General features: G+C 40.3%; 1 protein-coding gene across 1 annotated transcript in view; it reads right to left on the bottom strand.

The window, feature by feature from the left end:
- Positions 1-1,947: 1,947 nt before the first annotated feature.
- Positions 1,948-12,146, bottom strand: part of TPD52 (tumor protein D52) — a 127,541-nt gene continuing 117,342 nt past the window's right edge. Inside the window, exon 7 of the mRNA XM_069004993.1 lies at positions 1,948-2,235. Coding sequence (XP_068861094.1) covers positions 2,082-2,235 — 154 coding nt within the window. The 3' untranslated portion in view covers positions 1,948-2,081. The remainder of the gene's footprint in view (positions 2,236-12,146) is intronic.

Raw genomic sequence — 12,146 nt, forward strand, 5'->3', positions numbered from 1 at the left:
ATCTAGGTTACCTCCCCCTGGGTGGCTCCCAATCCTAAATTACCTCCCCTGTTCCAGAAAGTTCTCCCTTTTGTAGTTATTAATTGGTTCCCTGTTATGACTCCTGCCTCCCTGTTTTCCCCATTTGTTCTGAAAAATTGTATCCTCCCCTCTGCTTGTACCCCATTGGTTGTTTTCTCTTTCCCTGCCTTGCTCCACCCCCCCATAAAGGGGTGAGCCCGCGTCTCCTCGAGGCTCTGGTCCCTGGACCCTCCTGCAAATAAACCTGCTGGAACTCACACCAGAAGCCCCTCTCGCCTTCTTTGCCTCCGGGCTAACGCGAGCCTGATCCATCGGCCGCCCGACGTGCTTCCTCTGAGGAGGAGCCAGCGCACGCACCCATCCCACGCCGATTCCACTGAGCACGCACCCATCCCACGCCGATTCCACTGAGCACGCACCCATCCCAAGCCGATTCCACTGAGCCATCCAGCGAGGACGCTGTGGAGGCCAACGCTGCGTCCCTTCTGCCCGAGGGCACGCCGGGGCTTGTGGTGACAAGCCTCCGGTTGCGTTAGGTTTTCTTTTAGCGAGAGGTCTAAGAAATAATCAAACCACTGTGTCATATGGCTGTGGTTCCAGGTAAAAAGGCACTTCAGCTTTCCTTTTGCTTTTCTTTTTATATTTAAGAAAAAAAAACCATCCAAAATCAAAAACCTTTTAAAAAATAACAATGTTTAACCTATAAACAGGTTAAAGCTTTTGTATCCTGCTCTAAACAAATTTTGTTGGACCATATGAAGACTTGGGTGGGAACCTGACCCACCAGCCAGCTGTGATCTAACAGAATTGCTCCCCATTTCTGCACTGATGCCATCTTATCCAAGCAACTCCCAGGTGAAGGCAAGGAAAGGGATGTATGAGCTGTGGCAGCTGGGAACTGGCTCTCTGGTACCCTGCTTCTTTAGGGATCCCTTACCTCCTCTTCCCTTACATGACTGAGACACCTATGTACTCAGTCATGAGAGGCAAAAGGAACTGCACCACTGCTCACATGGCCTGCTCCAGCAGAAAGATGAGGTGTCTGTGGATTTGGGTAATACACACTTAAGCCAGAGTGCATTTTGCTTAATTTTGTGCAGTTTGCTGAATAACATACATCTAAAAGAAACATGGTGGCACTGGACAGTCACTGCAGACAAACAAGGCATACTATCTTAACAAATCTCATTTCATTCCAACATTTGGGGAAAATATTTTAAAATTAAACAGGCTTTCTTTTGAAATTGAGTGGTATGAATGGCATTTGCCTCAGCACACCTGCTAGGCACTATGCAGATCACAAATGACTGTGCAGAATTCAGGCTTGGATATACCAGAAATCAAGAGAAATGTTCTCTGATAACAAAAGCTCCAAAAAGATACAGGATATACCATTACATGATTCTTTGGTTGTGTGTTCAAATACCCATTATATTTATCTTAAATATATTTACAGAAAACTAAGACCTACACTTGGCCAACGACATTAAAACAGCTTCTTTTCATTTTTATGAACCACCAACCAGAGAAAATTTACTAACATGCATTGGAAATGTGAGCTCTGATTAAAGCAAAGAATAATCTCTAGTTCCTCATGCAGATGGAGATAAAAGTTTGACATACTGTAGAAGATATTAAACCCAGTATCTGCAGTAAAACAGCCTGCACTGGAGCTTGGAAATCAGGAATGCTTGATGTTGTTCTGTATGAAAAACCATCCTGCAAGCAGCACCACGACACCAAACTCTGGACTTCCTCCATGGAAGATCAACATTCCTTTGGGATAGTATGATGGACTCTGAAATTCTTTATACAAGAATATGAAAACATTCAGTTAACCTACAAAAGCTCAGTTAACCTTTCACCTTTAAATCGAAAGGCAAAGAGCTAGAAAGATGAGTGAATAAAAATGGAGCAAGAATTAGGTACAATGTGCTTATTGTCTTTTATTGACCTCATTTTTTACATAAGTGGACAGAAAATTTTCATTTATTTCCTGAGGAAGTATTTATTTTATGTAATTTGTTATAGAGCACGAAGTGCATCTCTCTGCAGTAAATTTACTCCTTTTGCTTTGTTTGCTTGCTCTCTGCAAGCCCTAAAAGTACTGCATCAGCTTCCAGCAATGTTGTATCACTGGCTGCCCCCAAGAACCTGGATGTCAGTTCAAGATCCAGCAGTCTCAGGCGTACTCGGGTTCCTCTCTGATATTTTCTGTGAAGAAAAGGGGAGAGGGGGAAGAAGGTAAGTTTTGTTAAACACTGGTTCTTGCATCTCCTAAGGCTCTCTCCTCTCTGCAGACCCAAGTAGCAGCCCCACAGAAAACAAAGCGCTGTAATGAAGCCCAACATTGTTGTAATGCATCAGCGCTAAAACTGCTGGGACACACTCTGTACCACCCCAGAGCCAGTCTCTGCTGATACAGCCCTGCCCATCGAAGAACAGACACCACCAGCTCTCACTGTGGGAATGCAGGCTCTACAAAAAAGCAGTTTATTATATGGGAAACTGTTTGTGTCTTCCATCAAAATATTTTACTGTATCATCTGCTATCATGACATCAATTACCTGCAGAACAACATATCATCAAGGGGGAGGAAAAGTCATCATTAGATCACTCATGACATTACTATTATCAAAAAGTTTAATGCCAGCTAACCATGGTTTATATTTCCAACTCTCAGCCTCAGGCAAGGAACTTTTCTTGTCTTACCCCCTCATCCAAAGAGTGGGCATCATCTGCAAGATTTTTATTACATATAATTAAAAAGAAACCCCACAACTATTGTAATGAAACATTCTGCCTACAGGCTTGGGTTTTATTGTTTTATGCTCTCTTTTTTTCTTTCTTCTCCCTTTTAAGTCAGAAGATGTGAGCATTCAACGTGTTTTTAAAACAGACCCTGTGTTAAGATGGCCATGCCAAATTAGTGAAGATTTTTAAAATAATAGTATGCTTTATAATGCACCTGGAGACCTACTGATTGAAGTTCAGCAATAAAACTGAGAACTATTCTTCTTTTGAAAGTTCAAGTTGTACTTTTTTTTTCCCAAGTCAAACATAAAGAGCTGAAGATCTAGCAAGCTTGACTACCTCAAGCAAAAGCAAGAGAAAGTTTGAAACATTTTCCAGTTACCAACAGAAAAAAATGTAATAGGGAAGTCTGGTTGCACCATTTCCACCTTGCTCATTTTCACCTCTATCTTGGACAGACAATCTTCTCTGTCTGACAGTTGTTTGCTAGCATGAAGCAAAACTGAACCAGATTTCAACTTTCTTCAGTTCATCAAACCAAGATTTGGAAAATGACACATCTTAAGAAAAGATCCCGAACTTGCATTTATGGTGGGTTTTGGTTTTGTTTCATTTTGTTTTCATTTTCTGTCAGTGCTATTTTACATTCGTTTCCCATGCCTCTTGGTTAATCCTGGGTAATACTCGGCTATCATCCAGACTGCAAAAGATCTTTTGATACCTCCACACTGAGTGGTGTGGGGGGTACATAGGGTACTCAGTCAGCAAGGGTTCTGCCAACACTTGTCCCAACAAATCCTGTGATGATCTGCATGAGTGGAAATAACACACATTTTCTTAAAAAACATAGAAGTGAAGGCCCTCACCAGTCCAAAATGCAAGTAACCACTGCTGCAGTGAAGAGCATGGCACAGCTGCCAAAGACAGAGCACAGCTTATGTCTGGTTGTTACCTAAATAGCTGGAAAGAATAAATTCTGGCCCTTTCTCTGTGAAATATATGAATTTCAAAACACAACAATTTCACAACTGATGAGAATTATTTACGAAACCTAACGTGCAACATTTCAGTGTTGTGAAATCAAAAGACAATGCATAAGACCAAAAAAGTGGATGGTATCTTCCAAGATTTTTTAGGCTTATTGAGAAGAGAGTTCCCCAAAAAACGTTTTGGGATAAGAAGGAGAATGAAGAGGAAAGCTCCTCATTGAAGTATCTTAAATGAAGACCAGCTGACTAGTAGTTCCAGCCTTTTGGGTATATGGGACAAATTCCCAGAAAATTCTCTAGCATGAACCAAACCTTCATCTTACTGACAGCTGCTGGCTGGATGGGTTGCCTTTGCCTCTAACCATGAAGTTATCCTGATCCCTAACAATATCTTCGGCATAAAATATCAGACTTTACTGCCTTTATCAATGTGTGTGTGGGGAGGGATTAGGTTTTGAGAAAGGGAAAAATAAGAGGGAGAGAAGGAAATCTGAGAGGGAAAAATGCCCTGTGGAAACAGAAAAGAAGGAGCAGATACCTTTTAATGAGAAAATAGGAGGCTTGGAAAGACAGAAAAGAAGGGATAAATGTGAAGCATGTGACAAAAAAGCACTGAAAACACTGCAGGTGAATCGTGTAGAAATCTATACAATATAGAGTAGAGCCAAGAAGAGGAGAAAGTCACTGAAAAGACTGCATAAAACTATTAAAACCTGACTGACACTAAACTCAGATCTTTGAACTATGCCATTATGTACTGCTTTAAAAAAATCTTAATATATTTTAAACCTAATAAAACTTAAGACTAACACTAGTGGTTCTGGAACAAATTGTAAAGACCAGTCATCCCTCTGCCTTTTTCTCCTCTCTTTCCTCCTACAGAAAAAGCAGCTCACCAGTTACCTAAAGCAAGATGCTGTTCAGAAAACTACCTTCAGGGTCCAGCACTCTTCTACAGAGATCAAGCTGAATGAGGTTTAAATTGAATTACAAGTCCTCTCTCTATTTGACAGCACACAATGGGAGAGATATTGAGCTCCATCTTTGTAACTGAAATACAAAATATTATTTTCATCATGCATCAGTTCCTTTTGGGCTGGTTGCTTGACTACAGTGATGTTTTACAAGTGAATAGATGAAACTAATTTTTTCTAATCAAGCCTTTAAAAATACTATTTATAACCAGGGAAGTCCATATGGAAAATCTGTGAAGAAACTACTTCTCATGATTAATGCATCTAATTTTATAGAAAACAAATGAACAAATAAATAATCTTAACCATGACTCCCCAATTGTACAGTCTGTAGAGAACTTTGCTCAGATTTCCAGACATGACTTTAGCATATATTTGTAATGCAAAATCCAAGCAATTGTATTTTCATAAGAAGAATCACAATCTTCAATGCTGCTTCAGTAAGTGGAACAGATTCCAGATACTTTAATTGTACTTAACACAATTATTAAAGAAGCTTTTCCAGTCACAGCACATCTGCTTACAAAAAGATCACAATGAACATCTCTTTGACGAGCTGACACAACTGCCAATTTTTATGAATATAAACATTTGGGTTTGTGACAGATGTTCCCTACAGCTAAAACACTTCAAGAGTATGTAGATTATGTAGAAAAAGCAGAAACATGAACACAACATGCAGTGGTGGTCTATCCACCACATTTTAGAGCAAGAGGAAATGATAGGTTGCTCTATGCGTAGTAATCATATTCTATCCACAAAGGTATTTATCCTTAAAACAGATAAAACTATCCTATGGTTAAAGCAGAAGCTTGAAGCAGGACCCAGAAACAAAGCAGGCATTTTATTTTTTTCAGGAATAGTGGCCTAGGAGACACAGGACACCAGTGTAGAAGGAAAGAAACCTTTTACTTACTCCATTTTGCAAAAGGACTTGCTTTATTTTTAAGTAACAATGCAGGTATTCAAGATCATCTTATCCAAAGACCATCAGTAGATACCATTAACCTTCACCCAACCCCCAAGCACAGTGTTTCTCAAGGATCCATGTGTTTTCCTCCTACCACTTCCTATTGCCAGGTAAAAGTATTAAATCCACTCAGAAGTAGACAAAGGTGTTTAGTTACATACATAAATGAAGATACAAGAATTTCTCTAGAACTTAAAGTATTTTGCAAGTAGACTCAACGCTTGATCCACTTCCATAGAATTTATTTACAATAGCTATGAATTTTAACCCTTTGGGTACACAAATTTTGAATGGAAGGACTACACCTAACGCCCACATTCAGAGGTGGGAATCCACCAGCTACTGCTGCTGAGCCATGACCCTTCTCAAGCCAGTGTCCAGAGCACCCACTGAAGCACCACCAGAAACCTTTGCCTGAACTTCAGCCAAGGAACAATGGGTCCCAAAAAGCTTTCTCTGTTTTAAATGTGTACCTGCAGGCTTCTCTCCAACTCTTCTGGAGTGGGCAAAGCACTAGGTACAAGGTGTACCTTCCCTCAAACATCCACTTCCAGAAGATGACGTTTAGTTAAGTTAGAGGTAACCCAAATAACTGCCACAGTGCTATTTGGTTTTGAACTGTCATGGAAAAGAACTAGGAAAGAAGCAAAATGATAATCCTTTTTCTTATTTGAACCCTAAGTCTGTGCAACCACACATCACCAATGTAACACAGAATGCAAGAGCACAGAAAAAGCACACAGCATAGCCTTGCTAATGGTGTTAAAGAAATTTTAAAAACAAATACAAAAATTAAAGTTTATGTCCTACTACTACATTCAAAATAGGCTCTATTATCTTTGCATGCAACTATCAAACTACTGTGCCAACTTACAAAAAGTAGTTCTTCTCTTTGCTAATCACATGAGTAGCACAGTGTGCACTTTCAAACTCAAGCAACTTGGAAGCTTCCTCCTGACTGTGTATATCCCTTCCATTGCCATTTGGTCTCTATGCTGATCCTTCCACTTTTGTATGGAAGCTTTAAATCTCTCAAAATCTTAATGGTAAATTAAAGGGTTTAGCCAAAACTCCCCAAACTCTTCAGTCAAGATTTTAAACTTGTAATTTTAAAGTAATTTTACTATGTGAAAGATATATGAAGGAAAAAAAACCCAATATTTTTACATAATAAAATTGGAGGAGGAGGATATGGCATAACATATTTCAGCTCCTGCTAATTAAGAATGCTGGCGGGGGGAAGTGGTTTTTTAACTTAAAAGTCATTCCAGGTTACAGTGAAAGGTCTACAAATGGAGTTACCTTGGAAAGTGATGAGCATGTAAAAACACTGAGGCTGTAACTAAAACTGGGGATCCTAATTATACCAATTTTGGCCAAGAAAATGGGACACTAGTTTTGCAGGTGTGCAATTTCACATGCAAAGGAAGCATCCTTATTGCTAAATGGCATTAAGAACTTTATTCAAACTCTAAATTATAGGTGTAGACATTAAAGCATTTTGTTGAACTATCCAATATTTAAAACTGCATCTGATCACAAATTCGCAAGCAGTCCTTTTTCTATTAAAACTACTCAAGTTATTAGTTTAAAATTTAAGGCAACAAAGCTTCTCTTCTTGGAAACACTACTACAAAAATAACAACACAATTACAGAAATGGTTGAGCATCACCAGATCTTAGCTGCTATTTCCCATTCATTTCAAAAGTGCATTCACAGATATCTTCTGTTCTATACTATAAAAATACAGGACTGATATTTTGAGACCAGCCGAATATTTTGGCTCACATACCCCCTACTTTGTTACTGGTTTTCAGTCTCCATTGCCTCCTTTTCAAACAATAACCTGTGCAATACAAAGCTGAATGAACTTGCTAGGGCTGGCTATGACCACTCTCATCCACTGTCAATTCTTCCATGCCCTCTGTCCCACCCCTCAGGTACGTGCACTTCCAAAAGGAGTAGGAAGGCAACTCTTAAACCTGGGGTTTAATTCCTACACTGAGGGTGTAACTTACAGAATTTAATTTGACTTTTTTTACATTTTTAGCATCATTATTTTTTAATGTCTCCCAGCACAGTCTAGTGATGGCTTTTGAAAACTGCAATGAAAGGAATCCCTAGATTATCTTCCATACAAAATCAATTAATATAAAACACTCCAAAGACACGGTTAGAGTTGAGCCATGGTACTCTCAGTGAATGCCATCAGAAGTCTTGATGCCTTTCATTTCAGCACTGTGAGAATTGCAAAGTGTGTTTTTCAGATCCATTATTCACGAGGTTTTATTTCAGTTCCTTAGCACAGTACAGAACAGTTTACAAAATTTGTAAATGTTTCACTTTCTCTTTTTTTTATTATTACATGAAATATAATTATCAACCACATTATCAACCTCAGAAAAAATACAAGAGCAGCAAAGGTAGTGAAATAAACTGACCATCACTTTCCCTCCAGATTTTTTGTTCACCATTCTTACCACCATTCAAATCCCCTCAAAATCACCCTGTAGCTCCTCATTAGTAATACTGAAATGATAAAGCATCCCCAGAAGCAAAACCACCTCTAACTAACTGCAGCCAGAAGCAAAGCTGTGCAGCTGGCATGGAATGAAGTTGTGTGCAGAACGATTCATTTTGTTTCTAAAAAATGTTTTGAAGCATTCACAGATGCTGCCTGAGCCCACGCTGGTCTCAACTTTATCAGCAAAGGGACGCACAGATCTGTATGAGTTTTGTACAGGTCACCTTCTGAAGCCCCACAGCAAAGGAGCTCTGCAAAAGCACACTTCCCAGAAACTTCTCCCTCATTGCCAGTGTACACAAAATTCTCGTTCAGAAAATATATGGATGAAAAGAGCAGACTGCTGTCAAGCTGAAGGCAACGCGTTTCTATGTAAAAATCTACATCTTGTAAAGTGATTTTTTGCAGCAAGGTACACACTGCACATGTAGTGATGGGGCCAGCAATCCAGCCTCCAGCAGGTCCAGACAGCAGTCATAACACCCTCCCCCTCAGAATGAGCTCCTAGGCAATGCTGGGGCAAAAGGGTCAAATCCCAGTTTTGTACATAGCAGTGATGGCAGAAAGCAGCAGCGGAAGGTACCGTGAATTTTGCACTGAGCAGAACATGGACAGTGAAAGAGACACTGGCAGAGTAGTATCGTGGGGTAGTATCCTGCTGACTGCCTTTCTTTAAAGGCTACTAAAGAGAGGACAAAGAACATGCATAAAACTGAATAACCACATAAAGATCTTGATCTGTTATTAAAAAGATTGAGCTGTCTATACAGAAAGAAAATACTAGTATTAAAAGGTGCTTAACTCTGTCTGGGAAAAGCATGTAATAATCAGGAAAGCAAAGTACAACTAATGCAGATGAGAATGACAATTTGCAATAATATTGATGAACCAATACGAAAAAGCTCCAAGCACTGAGACTTTTCAGCCATTGATGGCTTCAGCCGAAGAGATGTCAAAACAGATGTGCTAGTTCAGTTCAGGATAACCTGCTGAAATGTCATGTCTCATGATACAGTGAAGTCCTGAGAGATGACCTGAAGGTCTCTTTAGGCTTAAATTTTATTCATCCATTATTTATTACCACAGCATCCAGTCATTCAAATAAGGGATGGATGCTCAAAATAGGATTTTCAAAGCATCTCTGTTCTCTGCAATCAAACACTTCACAAAAACGCTCCAAGGTTGCTGGCTACATTCTGTCAGAAAATGCAATCTCGCTTCTTGTGTTTCATCAACCCATTACCACTTCAGCTGTATTTGTTTCCTACTCAATTTGTTTTCCTCTTTCCTTGAACTAAGAAAGCAAACACGGTCTCATTTCTTCTGAGCAGTTACTGCTTGTGACACCTGCTTAGTAATTTTTCAGAATATTTTTGCTCCTTGTGCCAAATCCATACTTCTACAAGGAAATAGGCTACACTCTGCTAGACAGAAGCAGAGATCTAGATACTCTGCTAGATAAAAGCAGATAAAAGCCTCTCATATTATTGGAAGCTTTTAGCAGAATGCTTTAGGAGTGTGTGAAATGATTAACTTAAACAACAGCCATTGTCACCTGGTGTTTTGGAACAACAGTGCATAAGCAGATTCTATGGCAAACATCAAAACCAGCAGGTTTTATGCACCTGAGGAAGTCCAAAGCTAAACCCCACTTTGCACTGACCACTATCTAAAGCAGAAATTTGAAATGAATACTGTCATGGGTTAGCAAGCATAGCTCTGGATTTTCTTGCAAAGAGGTGCTTACAGCTTCCTCTATGACCTAACAAAACCTATCAACTGGCTAGTTTGAATACTGACAATTTTTTAAGCCACTTAAGGAGCCTGACACACCTCTGTGATCCACATTTAAGAATGGACAAACCCTGGGAAAGCTCTCTCTCACTTCCAGCTTTGGGACAGGTAACTGGGCTGGGCCCTGCTCGGCCGGGACACAGCCATCCTGGAGCCGTGGGGCCCCGTTCCATCCGCGGCCCCCCCACACATCCCTGTTACATGCAGACAGCGCAGCCCAGCTCTACACACCCCCCCTCCAGTGTGGCCAGGATTCAGCTGAAGCTGCTCCGCTGCCCAGCAAAGATCATGTGAGCAACAGCGATAAGCGAACTTCAGCTGCAAGGCCCGGGTGAGATTAACCCTTTTAGTGCTGTAAGCTTCCTCCAGAACAGATGAAGCCTGCAGACATTAAGTAAAGAAAGAAGAGCTGAAAACCTGAGGGAGGAGAAAGAGGAGATGCTTAAAGCTGAATTTCTGTTGTAAAGCTATGGTGGTGATGGACTATGATATATCAGAGTACCCGTTGTAATTTCATGAAGGCATGGGGGGGTGGAGTGTTCAAACTGTACTTGTGAGCAAAAGCACCTGTGCTGAAATAAGCAAATGCTGAAGCAGCTGTAATTTGATGAGAAGTTTGAACAGGGAGAGATGGAAGTGATGAGGACCCTTTTGCTCCAAATCGGAAGGAGAAAGACCTCTGTTCCTAGAGATGCTCCCAGAGATAGTCCTAGAGATGAAGATGATGAGGACCCTTTTTCTCTCAGGGAAGGGGGAGGGCCTCTATTCTTAGAGATGAAGATGCTCCCAGAGATGGGTGAGGAGAACCTTTGTTTTTGAACAGCTCAACCTTAAAATGGTACCCCAATAGCTCAAGATTGGACCCTCGAAAGCAGTTGTGAGAAAACCTTTCTAAGTTGGGGGAAGGGACTTTCACATGCAAGCAGAGAACCAACCCAGGCAGCTGTCTCGTGATACTGAAGCCATGAGAGAACTTGTTGTGGAGATGTCTCCATAGCATGAGCAAGAGAGACTCCTCTCCCTAAGTGAAATGAAAAATGTTATTATAGAAGTGGTAAACTGACTGAAAATCTCAAGGCTTGTCTTTTTACATTGTCAGTGGGAGAAGAGAGAAAGGTGGGGGGAGGAAAAGTGTTCTGAAGGTGTGGGGTTTTTTTTCCTTTCTTTTAGGTCTGTTAATAAAATTCTTTATATTCCTTTAAGATTTGTGCGTGCTTTGCTTTCTCCTAATTCTTATCTCACAGAAGGTAAATAAGTAATGAGTATTTTGGACCAAACCACTACACTAAATTGGTGTTTCTGCCCGGTTTTCGAACTGAACCCGCTACAAATACACAAAGAGTTTGGGCATATTAGCTAGATGCTGATGTGAAAAACACCCTGAAGCACTTGAATATTCTCCCTGGACAATTGGAACTTACAGAAGTGCTAATGTCACTGCGTGTATGGGGAAATGAATTTATTGGGGGGAAAACTGCTGAACAGATTGGTACAAGCAGCAGAGCTTGGGAGTCAACCCACCTTTAGGGGGTAAAATATTACCTCTTAGTTATGCTTATGGAGCTGTTCAAAGCCATAATTTATTGGTCAAGCCTTGGCAGCTTCATTCTGTGGGACCCAAGTGCAGGGACCTTGTCACCCTTCCCTGTGTCTCCACTGTTGGCTATTGAGATGACAGATAGCTGACTGAAAGTGGCACAGACAGAGGTGAATGAAACATGTAAGTTTTCATTCCTACTGCTAAAAGAAGGTAAATGCAAAGCCTGACAGGAATTGTTTATAACTGTCACAGAAAAGCATCAAAAAAGCCATTGTGAAGACACCGTCAAGCTCTGCTAGTACCATGGTATCAATAATCAATGGCATTTGTGTCTGTGACAACAAAAGAATACAGCCAAAAATGTCAAATATTTAAATCTTAATTCTGCTCCAGTATGGACATTTAGAGTCTCGGTAGAATTTCTTATTTCTAAATCACTTCTAAAAAGTCACATGCTTGTCCTCAATTCAAACAAAACCCAAAGTAGACAATATTTAATTACTAGAACAAACAAAAAAAAAATCAATCTTGCTGTAACTTTTGCTATAGTATCTGCAAGAATCAGTCTGCAGTCACTA

Source organism: Aphelocoma coerulescens, chromosome 2 (genome assembly GCF_041296385.1).
Source record: "Aphelocoma coerulescens isolate FSJ_1873_10779 chromosome 2, UR_Acoe_1.0, whole genome shotgun sequence".
NCBI lineage: Eukaryota > Metazoa > Chordata > Aves > Passeriformes > Corvidae > Aphelocoma > Aphelocoma coerulescens.